Source organism: Haemaphysalis longicornis, unplaced genomic scaffold (genome assembly GCF_048455015.1).
Source record: "Haemaphysalis longicornis isolate Haplotype H1 unplaced genomic scaffold, Haemaphysalis longicornis Haplotype H1 scaffold_25, whole genome shotgun sequence".
NCBI lineage: Eukaryota > Metazoa > Arthropoda > Arachnida > Ixodida > Ixodidae > Haemaphysalis > Haemaphysalis longicornis.
Window position 1 is genome coordinate 1,144,104 of NW_027526314.1, and position 18,791 is coordinate 1,162,894.

The following is an 18,791-nucleotide window of genomic DNA, read 5'->3' on the forward strand; positions in this document are numbered from 1 at the left end:
ATTGCAGGAAACCCAGTCCCCAATGTTGCCCATCTCCGCATCTTGGGTCTCACGATTCCGAAAAACGGTTCAGGTCTCCATACGATCGCACCGCTGCAACGAACGCTCTCCCAACTCATTCACCTAATACATCGTGTATCCAATCGAAGATTCGGAATGCAAGAGTCTGATACATTACGCATTGTTCAAGCCGTACTCATTAGCCGGGTCGCATACAGCACACCATATTTGGCCCTCAAAGCGAGTGAAAGAGCAAGGCTTAACATTTTGCTCCGCCAGGCGTACAAGACTGCCTTAGGCCTACCTCCAAAGACATCAACCAAGAATTTGTTGCGTCTAGGAATCCATAACACATGGGAAGAGATACAAGAGGCGCATCACATCTCCCAGTTAGAACGCCTAAAACTAACACCGACCGGCCGGGCCACGCTGAGAAGGTTAGGCTATTCGACTCCCCCCCCCCCCCCCCCCCCTTCAAGAGCATAAAGAACGAATGCCACTGCACGTACGAGAAGCCATTCGTGTAGCCCGGATTCCGAGAAACATGGATCCGGTTCACAATAAGGCTCGACGCATCGCTAGAGTGCAAGCTATGCGCGCTAAATACGGTAATAGCCAAATTGCACGATACACTGACGCGTCCCCGTATCCGCATCGGCCTGCCCATGCTGTGTGTGTAACAAATGCAGCAGGGCATGAAATAACCGCTCTCACAGTCCGCACAACATCTGCAGAGGCTGCCGAGGAGGTTGCAATTGCCCTAGCCGCCACGACGGGTGACGACGCCATCACAGTACTGACAGACTCCCAGGCAGCTTGCCGTAATTACCTACGGGGACGCATTTCCAACACAGCGCTTGACATCCTCAAGAGCATCCCCCGACTCCCCGAGGTACACCTCGTCTGGGTACCTGGACATGAATTCCTCCAAGGTAATGAGGCGGCACATGCCGCTGCCCGCGCGCATATACACCGGGCCATTACCGAAGAGGGAACAACTTCGCTTTTTGCCCCCAAAATGGACCCGCTCACGAATTACGCCGAAATTTTAGCCCACTACCGTCTCGACCGAAGAAAATACCCGGACCCGCACCCAAGACTATCCAGAGATGAAGCCACCACCCCGAGAAGACTTCAGAAAAATACATATTCCCACAGCACCCTTCTTCACGCCATTTACCCAACTCAATACCCCGCCACCTGTAATTTCTGTCCTTCTCCTGGCACCCTATATCATCAGGTATGGGAGTGTCAAAGAACCCCGCACCTCCCTCCCAACCCCACCCCATCCTATGAGCAGTGGATGGCTTGCCTGGCTAGCCCGGACCTCAGGATCCAGCAAGACCTGGTGACCAGGGCCCGGACAGCCAGCCGCAGCCAGGGTATCCTGGACTAAGGATGCCCTCCACCAGGCGGGCGCCCTGACATCTGCGCCTCAGGCTCGCAAATAAAGATTTATCAATCAATCAATCGCCATCTACCGCGCTAGCCGCTAGATCAAGATGGCGGGCTGCTCCATAAAACATGTCAGCGCCAGTACGCACCGCCTTCCCGCTCACTGCCTCTCCTTTGCTGCCGTATCTTCTTGCTTTATTTCTTTACGTACTTTTCACGGCTGTCCTGTCTATCCTTTCCTTATTCATCAGTGTTGCTTTTATAGTTGGTGTGTCCTCTCTGATGCCGCGCCTTATTTTCTGGCAGTATAGTTTATTATCTTCTTTATTCCCGTTTATATACACTTTTTTCCTAACCGAGTACTTCGCGCATTCACTTTATTTCTTTTAATCGCGAGTCCAGTTTTTTTCTCTCAGTTAGCGCCAGTTTCCTGGCCAATCACCCTGAGTGGGTATGAGTCATTCTTTCGGCACCAACCAACCATATAAAGCCCAGCGGCTTGCAACTTATTCGGCACAGAAAAGAGATGGACATTTTAAGTGCAATGCACTTCTTAAGCGACCCTGAACCTGCGTCCACCGGCGATGTCCGCGCACGTGGAGATGGGCGCGCGCAGCCTGGCCGCTGACATGGCACATACCCACGTGGAGGATTGGCCAGGAATCGGGCGTGAGAAGGGCTAATGCACCCGCTTAAAGGAGTACTGACACGAAATTTCAAAGCTGAGATCCGCTCTAGCAATCAAGTACAACGACAACACAAATAGGTGTCTGTGAATAAATGCATCTTTCTTTCTTTGTAGTTGTGTGTGTGGGTGTGATCTCTCTTTCGCGAACATTACCGAACCGCGCAAATTCAACTCGTGCATTCGCACTTTCACATTCTCCCCCTCGGGGAAATGCGGGGAATTTTTTTGTTTCATTAACAGAAGCGACAGGACAAGGCGCTGTTTCTTCCTACCGTGTCCCCGTCTGCGTGCGCTGGTAACCCTGTTAATATGCAGCACCAACTAGCCCACCAAGCCATCCTCGTGAATTTTTTGTTTGCCATCTAGTTTTTGCATCGTTTTTATTGCACTGGCTTTAATACGAATCACAATGAGTAGAATTAGCACGGTTACGATTCTGATGATGGTAGCGACGACGACATGATGACGTCCTGTGAAAAATGTATCTACCCACTAATGGGCGCTTGACACGCGTCAATCGAAAGATAGAGAGCTGCAACGGGAGTTGACGCTAGAAAAAAAGAAAATAAAACTGATATATAAGAAAAAGTAGCGAAAGTAAAAAGGCTCTTGCATAATTTCATCCCGCTCATGACCGAGTTTGCCCGACATGGAAGCTGCAGATGCGGTGGCCGGCGAGGCGTAAGTCTTGCCTGGCACTGAGGCTCGGCACTATTCGCTGCCTACAATCACATAAAATGCACCAAACCTCTCCCAGTAAACAAAAGAAAAAATGAAAATGCGTGTTTTGATTTCTGGGAACTTGCCTTAGGACCCAACTGTACTAGCACAAATCAGATAAAAAGATTGAAAGAGATCCTTATAGGTCGGACAGGCGATGTGAAGCATGTATTTTTCACTCAATCGCGTAGAGATAATAGCGGTGAGTGACCGTTTGTCTCGTCTGATAAAGTGAATCTGTATGTCGCAAATCACTTTCCCCAAGCAAATGAAGACGCACGGGAAGGTATAGGAGCCTACCGGGCAGACACGACCGGAGCTTTACGCCCAAAACAGGCTAGTGACGCAAATTGGACGCTTTTCGTGCTAGGCAGATTTCGTTTTGTATACACTATAGAACTCTAAACGAAAGGAGGTCACTACATACATCCTAATTTTCTGTTATCAACTTTGCCAATCCCACGCGGGCATGTGCCAGTTTTTGCGGCCATAAACCAACATACGCTTCTTTTACTTTTGCGCACCCTTTGCAGCAGCAGCATTGGCATAGCCATCGACCTCACGAGCTGGCGCGGTGAGCGTGGCGCACGCGGCACTCGACCGAGGAGCTCGCGCTTGAGCAGTAGCAGTCATGTTCGAAGGCTCTCAGGCGTCTCTGATGCGGGGCAGCGGCCTGCCTGAGAACCGCAACAAGCCTCTGATCTCGATTCAGAGCCTGTACTTATGCGTCGGCGTGGGCGTAATCGTCGGCATCGGCCTGGTGGTCGTCGTGGGATTCATCTTGGTCCAGCGGCGCCTCGGCTTCTGAGAGGCTCCCCGTCCTAAGGCAGCTGCGTCGTCTCGAGGCCCGCCCCCAGACCGGGAACTTGGCCCGCTGCGTTCGGGACATGCCGCTTCAGGACTCACGTGAGCTACGCTTCTTGCTCATGCTTAGCGGCCACCGGCAGGGTGGCTTGTTAGGCCTATGTGGCTGCGCGTGTTCGGATGATCAGCCGCGGTGGCTTAGTGGCAAAGGCATTGTACCGCTGAGAACGCGGGTTCGACCAGCCCTGGCGGCTGTATTTCTCGTAGATGCGCAAAACCGAAGCGCTCTTGGGCGGGAGATTTCGGCCTACATGTAGCTTCGGTGCGAACCCCTAAATTCGGAACTTTTTTAGCGAGAACGCAAGCACACGTGTTGCGAGTTTCAGAAAATAGCTAGGTGGTCCAAAAAATGTTGAAGTTGCGCGAGACGGGGAGAGTGAGCCGGCGATCACGCGCGAGGAAAGGGCGCGAGCCGGGGACCGTGAGCTCGGCATCGCGCGCCAGGAAAGGGACAGAGCAGGGCGAGAGGAGGGTCGGAGGAGGGCTCTGACAAAGGGCGAAGGAAAACAATTGTTCGCGCATCTACTCGCTTCGCTGCAAATGTCTTCGAAAGACGTTAGTCTTCTGCAGCTCTTGCCATGCCTCTCCTTTCTCCCGGCCCTTCCCCTTCTTTCTGTTTCCTTCCATGATAAACGCAGTAGACGTTTGCTGAATTAAATTCACCTTTCCTGTGTTCGCACTAGAGTTCCTGTATATAACTCCCACAGGGAGCAAGAGTTGCGCGACCCTTTTCCACGCGCCGCCGTGATGACGACACTGCGGTTATCCATGCCGCGCAGAGAAGCCCCCACTATGGCTGCGCCGCAGCCGCCGATGCGGGCGGCACCGCACCCCGCCCAGGAACAGCAGCAGCAGTATATTCCAGGCACTATAGCAGCAGCAGCAGCAGCGTGAGCTACATCGCAGGAATCTAGCCGTAAGGCGCCTACGACCGATGCGCCCCCACCGCGCGTCGGCCGCCGTCGGAAGCGTGGCGGCGAGGTTCCTACACCCACGACGGGCGGCTTTCCCGCAGCAATCCGGATAACAAGATGGCGGGCGGTCGCGCAACTCTTAGCGCCCTGTTTCGCACCAGAGCCTTCTATACTACTGGTTCGCACTGTTGGGGCCATCCGTTGGGACCTTTTGTTACTATTTGGGCATCTGATCGCGGAGGCAATGCTTGGCGCTCGAGCCACGAGCTCCGGGTTTGAGCGTGAGTTCCGTTTGTATTTTGTAGCTAACGTTTGCTTTCAACGCGTTTTTGTGTTGCTATCGTTAAAATCACACCCACGTCTATTTTTAATCGAGAGGTGACGGTACCGACGGGGGCGAACAGTATGCTCCTATAGCGATGGCTAGCGAGCGGAACAAGCTTCGGAGGGCGCTGTCCAAGGGGCTTGCCAAGTGAAGGGCCGCCAAGTTCAACAGAAAGTTCAAGAGCACATCAACAAAAGGTCCAAGTATAGTTTTCGGCTTTACATTCTTCGAAAGTTCTAAGCATCGTCTATTTTTCCGTTTGTGCTTGTGTGCGCGTGCGTGTGTTAGAACGACAAAATGCGTCTGAAGAGGGGGTCAACAAGCCGAACACTGAGCCGGCGCTTTGGAAGGAGGCCACATTGGCTGCGGTGGTGCTGCGTTCGCGCCACTGCCTCTGCCCGGGGCGTGGTCCGGCTTCTTGACTAATGCGCCCCGTCACCGCTTGTACGCGCTGTAAAATGGAGTGTGGCGCGAGCACAGAGCCAAGTAGACGGCAAAGCAGAATGCATTGGGAATGACGGCGACGAAATGCCAATACTGGAGGGAAATAAAGCAGAGACAGGCACCTGGCCACTGAGACTGTAAGAGCTCTAAGCACAATTGGTGGGGTGTGCGAGGGTCGTGCGAGAAACGCCGTGCTGCGATTTTCTTAAGCCGAGCAAGGCGCTCGCGTCGGGCCAAGCCTCGTGTTCGCGAGGGAGAGGGACGAGGTGCTCAGATTCCTAAAGATCCACTAATGGAGCTTCCATTTTTTATTTCCATGTAGAGTAGCAAGCCAAGCTAATATGTCTGAATATTTTCGCTTCACTTGATTTCAGAGCTGCAGTGTCGGTCGCAGGGACACCGATATTCCTGGCCAGTATCGATCTCCAGCGCTCCTCAACTACGGAAGCCGTGTCTGAGCTGAGGTCGTTGCTGAGGCCCGGAGTCGTCCGCTCATCGAGGAAGAATGCTGTCGGCTGCCCGCTGTTGCTCTCGGAGTTTCCACTCAGCTGTTTTTCCTGGAACTGCAGGCCGTCGGCTTCGGCCGGTTGGTTCACTCGCTGTGTCGTAAACTGCCCGGTGGTGTGGCCTTGCTGACGACGATGGCTGCCTGGACTTTCATCTTTTGCTTTGTGTGAAAAGAGTGCAATAAACAGTTCGCTGCCTACTAAAATGCACTGCTAATCCTTCTTTCCAGGGAATTAGTGACGATTCAATGTGAGCGTATGGGATTTTTAAACGCTGCAACCGTTGCTGGGACACTTGCCAAGGATTTATGCGTCGCTCTCACGGCGGACTTCCATGTAAAATGCTGAATCGACACGTAAGTTAGGCTAAACAAGTAAACATGAAACGCGGAATATACTGTATACATGCATAGGCAAAATAAAGTCGTGCAGGAAGATCCTTGAACCTCGGTGTGTTACACTGTAGGAGTACTAGACGCGAAAATATGTGAGGAACGTAAGCAGATGAGCGCCAGAAGACCGGCATCAGAATAAGATTAGCAAGATCACTTAAACCACCTGTGACGTTATCTGCGGTAGTGTGCACGAACACTTGCCTCCAGTTCCGGTCGGCTGATATTTTCTTGTCCGTATGACGTTTTGAATCCCGCTCTCGGCCCGTGCGGCGAGCTTACCGGTGTCTGCTGCGACAGCTTTCCGATATGTTTACCTCTACCTCTCGTACTAGCTGAGTATTGCTTTCAATGTTGTCACACTTGGCTCTGTGATTAATGTCTATCTTACAGAGGGATGGAAAACGCAAAGCGAAGTGTCCGGAAGTAGGCAAGGCCGTGATGGCATGATCAACACGCTGCGATAATGACCATGCTGATCATGCTCCACGGCGACTGTGTATAGAGATGCCAGCGCCAGAAAGAAATGTCTTATACCCAGGCGCGTGATGATCGGCCAAGGAAAATGTGCCCGCCGCGAAAGGCGCAAAGTGAAAATAGAAATACAAAGAAGGAAAGAAAAAAAAAAGAAAAAGGACTGCACAAAAGAGAAACAAACACGACACTTCGATGGGTTATTTTCCGTCATACATTCCCCAGACGCTGTATTGTACCAATCGCGCCGCGGATTGTCACAGGGCTCCGTTCTCTACCCATTCTTTTTAATTATTTCGTAATGGCGGTCCTTGCTGAAGCTGCTGTGCATCCGTATGAGGACGCTCATAAGCGACGACAGTGCATTTTGGTTTCTTGCAAATGTGGATTTTCCAGAGCCTTAGCTCGTCTACACTACCGCACTAGACCATGAACGTGCCGATTTAGGGAGTACAATCAATAAATCAATCAAAAGTTAATAATAGTAACAATAAGAAGAAGAAGAAGAAGGAGGAGAAGAAGAAAAATGGACATGAAAGGCAGTGAAAGGATAAATTTTCCAATGTCCTGAGTACGCAAGAGAATCCACTCATTCAGAAAGATTCGTGCAATCCTGAAGCAGCAATTTGAACTTGAGGCTGATTTATGCACTAAGCACGAGGTGGCGGGTTCGATTCCCGGCCGCGGCGGCCGGTTTTCTGATGGAGGCGAAAAGCAAAAACGCCCGTGTGTTCGAGATTTCGGCGCATGTTAAAGATCCCCGGGTGGTCAAAATTAATCCGGAGCCCTCCACTACGGCGCGCCTCAATCACCACAATCAATCAATCATTTATGCACTAATCAGTTGTGGTACACATGAACATTACGCATTAACTAATCCAAGGTTGATTTTTTTCCGGTCGAAATATATTCATGCTGGGTTTCGGGGTATCTTTTACCTGTTTGTTATTACACCATCAATACTACCCCGTGAGCGGGCTGAACTCGTTTAACTGCTCTGGCGCTCTGTACGAGCAGTCGTGACTTCAAGTAGGATAATTCGTCCGACTGCCAGCTGGCTTTTGAATTATATACGTCAACCCGCAAGTGCTTAGTGTCTCTACTGCCTCGAATTCGCCACAGGCTCCCTGGTTCCGGGACTACAGGAAATCCCGAGACTGCGTGGTGGCTGGCTTGTCGAGAGAAGTTAATATGCACTTGAATTTGTGCTAATAATATAAGGACACTTCAGGGGTAGGTCGCAGTCTTACAATGGTCCGTTTAATTGCATTTACGAAATGGCACCTGTTTGGCAGCGATCGAGTTGATGAAGGCATTAGCTGACGGCACGTGCGGAACGGACCCACAAGGGGGGACTGGCCAGGCTGAATCAGTTATCGTAATTCGATAGGACTTCAAAATACTAATTTATTTCCGGAAAGAAAAAGGCCATGAAATTTAAGTTCGCTATGATTATAACCCCGATTACCATCAATTACTTACCCTTCAGAAATTCAAGCGAGCGTCAGCAGAAAGGTAAGCTTGAATACAATTATATATAGATCCCTTTTTGTGTGCCCCAAATTTATTGCCCCCATAGATAATATGTGAAACCGATATACGGTCGACCCCAAAGGCTCAATCGGCTCCTTCAAAAGCAGTTATCTGTAGCTGCGCCGTGACAGGCGAGAAAAAAATGCTCGATTGTTTCGGGGACCTGACACCGCACACAGTTCCGTAGCGGAAAGCCATGTTCTAAACAAATAAAAATTTAGCATCGAAATCCTGCAACGCCGCTCGATCAAGGTCACTTCGCCTTACTGCAAACCACAAAGATGAACATTCCATCCGAACTTTAAATGTTTGTACTCTTCCACTGATAACAGCGCATCTGGACGAGTAGCGTCTATAGATGCCAATGTTCTTATAATCGTGAAGATGTAAAAAGAGTCGCACTAGGTATGCCGAATCGAATGGGAGCTGTGCCAGCGAGATTAGCTAGAATGTCCGCCAACTCGTTGTTCCTGATGTTCGTACGGCCAGGGACCCATGCCAAACGTACCTCCTTCACGTGCCTTGGAACAAAAAAACAGTAACGGGCGGTACAATGGACAGCTGAAAGAGGTAGTGACGCTATAACTGACATCGAATCGGGTAATGTGAGTATTTCTGATACATGTTGCGGTATTTTACACAGAGGAAGAGCTTTTGCTGAAAATTCAGCCATAAAAATTGGTGTGTAGTCCGTCATTCGTAGCGAATAACACCAATCTAGAGATAGCGAAAAAAAAAAAAAACATTTCCACCTTTGTTGCCATTTTGGGAGGATAGCGGTTAATAGAGAGCGCGGGTGAAGTTCCACGAATGGGGTTTTGAAAGAAAAACTCAGTTTCCCGTTCAATAGCGGATACTATAGGATAACTTCATATAGCTTCACAGAAATACAAGCACGGCATGTTTGAACGAATTTCACTCGGGGGGAAATACATTTCGGCCATGGAAATGTAAAAATTAAACTCGGAGCACAAATAAATATAGTATTGGCAGCTCCAGAGGGGGGAGGGGGGGGGGGTCTTAATTCGTACATGCGGAGGTAAGTCTGAACCATCAGCAAGAGAAATAGGACCCTGAGCTCTGGAATGCGTGCCTCTAAGTACAAAACTCAGCCGGTTCCAGATGAACCGAGGGAGTCCAAGACTGTATCAGAGGATGCGCCTCTCCAACAGGTATAACGGTCGCAGTTTGTACATATAGGACAAGTGCAAAACAAGACACAGCCAAACTCCATGACTGGCCGGACGTAGGACCAGAAAAAGTGTGTCCCGGAGCAATCCTGCTCGTTTCCCACATATATCCTCATCAAGCGACCAAATTCTCTCACCGTTTTAGTGACTGATGCATTAATATGTGCACTCCAATCAAGAGAAGAAGTGCTTGCAATACCAATATACTTCAAGGAATTTACCTACGGAATGACCCGATTTTTGTAAACGAGATAAATTAACTGGCACTGCAACCGGGAAGATGAGGAGAACACTCTTGGACACAGTTAGCTCTAATGCTGTCAAGCCATGTCTCCAACAGAGATAAATAGCTCTGCAAACGTTGATATAACGAATTAATGTGGACTGCGGCCGCAAAAAACAATATATCATCCGCATAAACGCAGGTTGTTACATCTGGGAGGAGAGATAATGTCACTCATAAGGATGTTGAAAAGTAATGGTGATAAAACAGATCCTTGAGGCACACCCCTATATATCTGTTTGAAAATAGCTTTCCGTTTGTACAAAATAATTCCCGATCAGCAAAGGACTCCCTAATCCAAGCAAAAAGGCATGCGGGAAAGTTTATGCGGCCCTATTTTTTAGCAAGATACTATGCTCGACACTGTCATAAGCTTCAGCTGCATCTAAGGTCACTAATAATGCCGACACCATTTCATTTTTGAGCTAAGCGAATCCTCGCCTCCAATTCTACAGGAGCGTTCTGAATAGAAGGTCCCGCCTAAAACCAATCTGAACAGGACTAAGTACTTGCCTGTCCTGCATAAAAGAAGCGAGCCGTTTACAAACTAATCGCTCTATAATTTGATCATGTTAGAGGTCAGAGCAATAGTAGGTTGTCTAAATCGAAACCCTGACCAGTCTTTTTTTTTTTTTTTTTTTTGGAGCAAAATTATCTTAGTCCCTTTCTAATTTTGTGGAATCCAACAAAACTTGAGTGATGAATCTGAAGAGCGCGATTTCTTTTCAAACTTTTTATTTCTCTTCTCCTTTCCGCCGTCCCATAGTCATCATGAAGGTGCCGTCGATTTACAGCTCCGCTCCGGGCTTCCCGGCACGCAATCTGGCATGTTTTTGTGTTTTGACATGCATTTTACGGCGCATTCTGCCTGACAGGAGTACTCGGACTGGTCGCGCAAAGGCCAAGAATACCAGTTTTTGGTTTCAGGGTCCTCCAACTGCAGCGGAGAGACACGTCTTCACAGGATGAGGGAGGAAGAGCGAGGTAAATAAATAATTCCTTCACTGAACAAGTTCCCCCTGGGCAGTGGCGGTGGCCCACAGCGACGCCGCGACCTGGAGGCCTGGGGAGATGACGAGCACCGAGTCCGAGACCTCGGAGCTCCGGCCTGCTCAAGCCTAGGGGGTGGGGAGGGCTGGGTAGGGATCGTTGGCGCCCTGGCAGAGGGAATGAAAGTCTGTCCAGTAGCCCGCGGTGCGGGTAGTGGGCGACGGAAACAGGTGGGAGGCATCAATGGAACATGCTAGAAGAAAAAGCGGGGCGAGCCGGCGCAGCCACGAGAGCATGCGTCAGCTCGTGAGGAGCAGAATGGCATGATGGCTATTCGCGTCGTCTGCTGCAAGGGGTGAGGAAAAGGAAGTCACAACAACCAGTATTGTCTGATTGGGTACGCGCCAACAACAGATGAACAACAACTACAACATTATTGGAAAATTGAGGGGGCCACACCTGTTATGCATGCCTCTACGCTTCTGCATGGTTTGACCCGAGGGTTTGACACACATCACTCATTTGAGAAGCAAAAGCTAAACTTTGAAGCAGGAAATTTCTCTACACGCAACCTTAGGGGCAATTAATTTATCACTATTACTTCAACTCCTCTCTCTTCACTCGACCCATTTTTTGATCACCTTGCATGCGAGCACATTTTGCGCTTTAAATCTTTCTTGACTCATGCGCCATTCGCGCGGCACGCGGAGTTTGCACGCGCGTGTGAATTTCCACCGAGGATATCACCATCACCCGCGCTCCGAACAACCGCGTTCTCAGACCACGAGCAGCAGCGATGTTCGAAGGATCGCAAGCTTCCCTTGTGCGCGCAGAGGGCGGCGGCCAGCCGCAGGCCAGAAACAAACCGTTGCTCTCTGAGCAGAGCACGTACATTTGCATCGGGGTCGGCGTTATCGTCGGCATCGGCCTGATTATCATCGTTGGCTTCACGATGGTCGAGAGCAGGCTCAAGTACTGAGCCCGCCTCCCGTCCTTCAGGCAGCAACGTCACCGCCAGGGCAGCCGCTGGTCTAAGGTACGTGGCCTATACCTAGCTAGAGAGTGCGCTGCAGCGGGTTACCACTCCGCGTACGCCACTGCAGCCTGGCTGTCCCGTCTGTTGCAGGAATGCCGGTGTCTACGTGGCAGTGGTGCCGCTTCTCCGTGGAATCCACAGCTGAGCGCATCGCTGGGTCTCGGAGTCCGCATCCGATGGAAGGGCGGGAGTGCCACCACGGTGCCGCGGCCGTAATGGCGCTTCCCAAGCGGCCGCTTCTCACGGAGCTGCAGTGCACTGGCTTCGAGCGACAGGTGCACGAACTGTTCGCGTTTCGCCGCTTGATTCCGTGTGCCCTGGTGACGACTACGACTTCTTGGACTCGCTCATATCCCGTTTCTTTGTACTGGAAGTCTTTTGCTGCCTGATTAAACCTTTTGTCTTTCACAAGCGAAATTTTACATCAGAAAAAAAAAAAAAAATGACAAGGACGTGACCTCCCGCCCCCTTCTCCCCTGCGCGCCTGCTCTAGGCGATGAGATGGTGCGGCGGGTATGGTGCGCGCCTCCCGCAGTGATGCAAGGGAGGTACTTGCATGGTTCAGTGAGCAGAGTTAGCCCCCACACGAACCACGCGTTTATTCTACATGGTTAGATATCGCGTTTTTAAGGTGAGAAACGCGGTCTTGATAGCCCGGTTAGGGTGGCGGGGTTGGCGAAGGTAGGGGTGGCCTTTGTTTTTTTGCGTGGATTAGTTGGTTAGAAGTTTAGGCACCGAGAGCATTTAGGCCTATCTTAGCAGTGCGGATGTTCATTGCAAAGGAGAAAATTTTAAGGAAAACGTAAGGCATTTACAGGGTAATTTTAACGATTAAGTTGTTGCGTTAGCATTAAATCACATTAATGTATTACTACTAGATTCAGTAACAGGGCTTCAGGGCATATCCAGCTTTGGGGAGCCCCAAGTTTGCGCTAACTTAAAAATCGCGTCTGATTTGAATTAAGACTGAGTGTCCTTGTGTAGTCGAAACAATGAGATCGGTGTTAGCTTTGGAAATGTCGCAATAGTGGCAGTTTTTTAAGTGTTAGAAGGATCTGTCAATAACCAGGGGAGGGCAGACTGCAGGAGCTTACTCGGTGATTCCGCCCCTTGTGGGTCAGGCGATGAGTAGTCATCATCATAATTTTTACCAGCCTGTCTATGCCCACTGCACGGCCAAGGCCTCTCCCATTAATCTCCAATTACGCCAGTCCTGTGCTAACTGCGACCAATTTATCCCCGCAAACTTCTTGATCTCACCTGCCCATCTAACTTTCTGCCGCTTGAGAACATGTAAATTAGTAACTGCACGTGCGAACTTCTGCTCGGAATGTGTTACAAAAGCACAAACTTTAGTAAATATTATAAGACAGTTGTAGCGCCATCAGCAGCGGCAGCATTTGTTTCAATTTCATGTTGAAATTGAAAGGTTTACGCAAGTTTATACCAGCACAGGCATAGTTTAGGGTAAGGCTCACATCATTTGAAGTGGACTGTGTTACCTTCAGACAGGAGGAAAAACTAGACAACCACGTGGGTACTGACCAGAATAGTGGGACAGACACCCCACAGCATGGAAAGATGGTGGGGGACGTGGCCCACACTGTAGTGTTGTTGCTATTTTGGTAGTGCCCGCTGCTGCTTTCTGATCCGCATGTCTCTCAGCCCCGGATTCGCTACTGCTTGCAAATAATTATGACAAGTCCAGAACTCAACCTTTCAATTGTTGGTTTTATGGCGCATCTATGTATGTATGTATATTAGGAAAATGAATGCAAGTATCAAACAAAACTACCCCACTTCAAAAACAATTCAGAAGCTGGCTTGCACGTCGATCTTGTGATTTGTCTGTAAATCTGCGCTAACTTTTATTGCGAATGAATGGTACGAGTGGGTTCATGGGTACGTCTGATCCAAAAACAACAGAGTCAATCCTAAGTGGCCTCTACCACACCTGCCGGTTTCTTAGAACACAGTACACACAGAACACAAGACTTGACTATTTTCACCAGAATGACTTTATTTACTCTCTGTTTGTCCCACTATCCCAACCATTACTCTTCTACTTCCTTTTTAGGTAAGACTTTAAACTACAATGCGAAACTGATATTGAACCTCTAGTGTCTTAAAAAAGAAAAGGGCTGCAGTGTTAGGATGCAAGGCTGCAAGCAGCTACATCACAGTGGCCAGGAACTCGGCACACCATAACGGCAAGCTTTAAACTTGCACCCAGAGCTCTTCCCGCAATTGAGAACTACATTCCTGCTAGATTTTCCAGACAACAGCACCGTCACCACACTTGACAAAGCTCCGTAAGCTATGAGGCTGTCCATTTTCCTTTCAATTATACATCACATGGCACTACAATACCGTATGCTTGTGCAGTGAAAATCATGGTATATTTTGACAAAGCCACACAAGCGTTGCCAGCCAAGCACGGCACTGTCGTATCAGTTTTGGGCTACAGCATGGTGTTCATCCCATTTGAGGACACTCAAAACTGGGATTTGCAGGACATCATAACAGGCAGGGCTTCTGCTGACACACACTGAGCGGTCTACAGTCCCAGCAAGGTTTGCTTCAGCATACAGAAAAGAAAAAATATAACCAAATGGCATGAAACGAACAGGGATGCATACTGGTCCAAAAGAGAATTTCATGAAAGTGAATTTTAGATTATGTAAAAAAAAAAAATAAACAAAAGAGAAGAGTCTGAAAAGCACCCTTACTCGATGGGCAGTGCAGAGCAACAAATTGTGTTTTATTGGTTCAAAATAACAAGTGAAAATGATAACAGGGTAACACAAATGAAGTCTGTGTAAGATGAGAAATTTTGTGGAAGTTATCAGTGCAACACTGCTGATGTACACGCCATGAATATGCGGTACTTGACCTCACAACGGACAGGCAAGCCAGTCGTGGCACCCACTGCATGCGACGCTTGCCCTGGCTGCTGGTGGTCGTGCCAGGGTTGTACAAATGGTGCAGATTAAGCACCCTGATCCATGATGAAAGAAGACAGCCCAGGCACTGGTCCTCTCTGTCCCGGAAACCTGTGAAAAGGTAAAAAGAAAAGGGAGAACTGAGAGGCAACCAACCAAAACACTCACATTTCCTGTCCTGCAGCAGGGAGACTCATAGCTGGGCTCCCATAGAAAAGCACATGTTCTCCCCAAAGGATAAAAGCTGGTGCAAAAGTGCATGGTGGCACTGCCAAAACGACAACCTCTAATCCTTTACTCTCTGTTGCACAGGTAAGAAAACACTATGGCAAATGTGTTCAGCATAGGTGTGTGCACAGGGGGGGCACCTTTACTCAATCGAACCTGTCCTGTAGGGTTATGACCACATGTGTGTTTTCACGATAAGGGCTGCCAATGAACCCTCATGTTACCTTCCAAAAGCTGTTTACTTTCAGCCCCGTAAAGGTGGGGACCAAAAGCAGGCCGCTGTGAGAAACGTGTTATCACGTAATTTTCATTTTTGCATCTATTGAAGAGCTTTTCCTCTAGCCACTTTTCCTCGTAAATAATGTGCGTAGCACCGAGCAAAACAGCTGCATAAAAAGAGTGTCAGAATAGACAATATTAATTTCATAAATTCTTATGCATTTAAAAAGCTAGCGTTTGAACGGTACAGATGGGAACCACGTTTCTTGAACCCGTCAAGTCGGGCAGGACCGCGTTGCCTCGACCACTGGCCTCAACTCCCAGTTGTGATTTCGGCTGTCGCGACCAGAGGCGCATGCTCCTGTTGTCAACATGTGAAGATGCCTCGACGGTGGACGGTGTATCCGGGAAGGTGAGTAGTTACACTGAGATTTTTTCATTTAGCGTTGGGGGACGGTGCTACATGTACTTTACAATGCTGCACCCAAAATCTCTAACCAGGTATTCATAACATAAAACGTGCTAAGAGTTCGCTGCCTAACTTAATAAATGGCCTAGCAAAGCAGAGTGCGGTGTCGCGGCGTCCGTGGTTTATGTTTGGGAATGAAGAGGCACCACGGTTGCAATCAGTGATGGGCATCAAAACGCCTGCCGTTTTCTAATGCAGTTCTCCTTGTTCGGTACCCAGCAGTGTCCTTGTAAACATCCGTGTCGTTACTTCGGGCCGCCGTCCCAATGTGTCCTGTTTTGTCTGTGCAACCTCCATGACGGTCGTACCCATACCCTAACCAGATGTACATATTAGAAAGCGTCGACATGCGTTGGTCTGCGTCAGTGTCAGTTGACGAGGCAAGATCGCGTGATGGCGCGCATCGATCGAAGTCAAGAGAGCCGGCGTGTGGAGAATAATCACATGTTGTGCTTCAGTACTTCCTCACCCAAATATAGTTAGGTATAGACCGTGTGTGCTGTAGGAGTCATTAAATTAGCACAGTACCAGAAACGAAGAGTAGGGATGTCAGCGCAGAGCGGGTGATCGCCGATAGCGAGCACTGCGCACGGCGTGTGCACTTACAGGCCAACTGCACTCAAATTTCACCTCGGCCAAATTTATTTTTAATGCATAGTAAGTACCCCCAAATTAGCTCGGACACAAGTGGTAGCCCCGTGAAACGCCTCATTAATCAGTTGGAAGCGTTTAAAAAAGCTCCGCCGCAGACCACGCTGCACCTGCCGGCGGATCGCGTAAACAGCCATGAGCAGCTGACAGGGGCTTCTCCCTCTGGCCAGCCACGCAGCTGGAGAACCAGTCGAGCTCTGCTGCCCCGTGCACGCGTACAGCTTGCGCGCAGACTTTCTCCCGAGCTGGTGACCGTCCGGCCGCTCGCTAGACGGCTGCAACGTCACTGCAATGTCCGCGATCTCCTCGGTTTCGATTTCAAAATCTCCGATTTTTGCTGGCCGCTTGCAGCGTCCACGCGTGTATTTCAGCTGTTGTATTTTGCATGCTGCATCCTTTTTAAGCAGACTATACGGAAATATGGTTTTCAAGAAGTCGAAATTTTGAGTGCAGTTGGCCTTTAATGCGCCGTGATTTTGCATTTCTGCACTTGGCGCTAACAATCGTTCCCGACTTTAGCTCATTTACAATTACTGCGATATCCATATCAGTTTTTAGGCTTTCGAAAATTGCCCTGTCTTCACTGCTGTAGTGCAAGCAATTTTTGGCTACACACCGGGAAAACAGTTAGGCCTTCAGTGGGAAGAGGTCGGGAGCTTGGGAATTGCGAAAGGGGGGATGGGGGGCTGCGGTAACACTTTGCCCCTCCCCCCTAATCGAGAACCCTGGCACGCCTATGGTGTTCTGTCAAACTGTCCATGCACAAGGCTGCTGCATCTATTGTTCCATAACTTGAAATCTTGTGCCTTGAATTTGTTGTTACTTTCTTGGGATGTCGTGACAGACCCCAGTTTACAAATGGCGTAGCTTTCAAAGCAACTACAGGCAACTGCAGATGACTTTAAACAAATAAAAAAAGGCTCACCACTATAGGTAGAAAGCTAGAGCAACTGGATTCATTTAATAGAAAAATGACAAGCTGCATGGATCAACTAATGCAGCTGCAACAGTAGCGTCAGCCCTTGAACTAAAGCCTGACACGCTGAAAAAATGTACAAAAGAGAATTTAATAATGTACAACATGAAACCGATGAAGATGCTGACTTGCTTGAACAAACACTAAATGCCAAGTTTATTAAACAAACCCTGGAGCTAGGACCTGTAACAAGTGAAAGAGCTCACAGACTTGGAAAGCCAGATGAGAGTAATAAAGGGGGCCGGTAATTCTAAAACTTCTCGACCCGTAAGACAAAACCAACATCTTAAAAAACTGCTGCCATTAACTCCAAGGAACTAAATTCGTGTTTAGTAAATATTTCTCAGCTCACATAAAACACGTAAGAAACACAGCTGTAAAAAAGCATCAATTCCAGGAATCTGGTGACACAATTTGGTTAGGTAATGACAAGATTAGTAAAAATCGAGCACTGTACCGCTGGGATGAGACTGCAGCAATTAGGCTGCAAAAAACAGAATTCAATGTTTCCTTACAAAAAGAGAAAAACCCAGCAGCCTTGCACCCTTGCTAGCCTTTGGATATCGGTCCAAATACTTGTAATAATTCCCCAGACCAATTCAATAAAGTTGCCTTATGAACATAAAAAAAAAAAAAGACCTTGTCTAAATAGTTTCCCCAGTCTGCTGTGCTTTCTTTGAATATTCATTTAAGACAAAACTGTTGCAGTCTTTGTCTATGCATTTTATGAATGCTAGGGAATGGTCACTTCCATAAGGACAGGTATCCATGCCTCCCTCGATGGAGGAAAAAAGAAACCAAAGACAACTGCCACATTGATGTGTGAACATGTCTTGTGCGTAGTGATATATGTTGGCTGTCTTTTCTTGCTCGTTTGTTAAATATTCAACCTCCCGATGACACGAAAATTTTTCACTTATATGAGCACAGGCATCGGTTCTTCCTGATCCCCAGAGCTTGTTATGCGGGTTTAAGTTGCCCACTAAACTAATTTAGGAAGTTCATTTACCAAATACTTGAATTCTGAGGTAAATAAGTGATAGTCTGCAGGAATGTACAAACAGCATATTGTATGAGCCTGTTAAAAATGATTACATAGACAGTTGTTGGTCTCGCAAGGGACTGACTTTCGAGCAACAATTCTTACTCGGCCAGAGGAGTGAGCAAAGCCATCTCTATTTTTTATGAAGACACTGTTTGGTTTGGGAAAGTTGGTTTGCTTGAAATTAAGGTGTGTCTCTTGGAGGCAGGCAACACTTGATTGGTAGTTGTGAAGAGTTTCATATTTGCCATCAACATTTTTTAAAGCTCCTAAAATTCCCCTGAGCTATCTTATCAAGGGGTGCATTTGTGTTGCATGCGTATGTTTCAGTCGTTGACACTGAATCCGGTGTAGGGCCAGTGATTCAAGGGAATGACTTTTTCCCCAGTCACATGTATCCTGTCCCCCGTTTGGTGCTTGTACTGCTGGGCAATGTCCATCTCCTCGTCTGACCCTCCAGGAAACTGTGAAGTAAGGTTTATGCATCCCCATGGTGCACAGGATACAGAG

At 48.6% G+C, this 18,791-nt stretch overlaps 2 protein-coding genes across 4 annotated transcripts in view; one reads left to right on the forward strand and one right to left on the reverse strand.

Annotated features, from left to right (window-relative positions):
• The window catches only part of LOC144172673 (monocarboxylate transporter 13-like), a 59,663-nt gene extending 56,052 nt beyond the window's left edge, over positions 1-3,611 (forward strand). Inside the window, exon 6 of the mRNA XM_077701311.1 lies at positions 3,453-3,611. Within this exon, the coding sequence (XP_077557437.1) occupies positions 3,453-3,611 (159 nt within the window). The remainder of the gene's footprint in view (positions 1-3,452) is intronic.
• A 10,841-nt stretch (positions 3,612-14,452) lies between these two features.
• LOC144172636 (uncharacterized) overlaps positions 14,453-18,791 on the reverse strand; it is a 76,348-nt gene continuing 72,009 nt past the window's right edge. For all 3 annotated transcript variants that reach the window (XR_013323068.1, XM_077701282.1, XM_077701281.1), the window contains one exon: positions 14,453-14,807. The gene's annotated coding sequence lies outside the window, so the exon portion shown is untranslated. The remainder of the gene's footprint in view (positions 14,808-18,791) is intronic.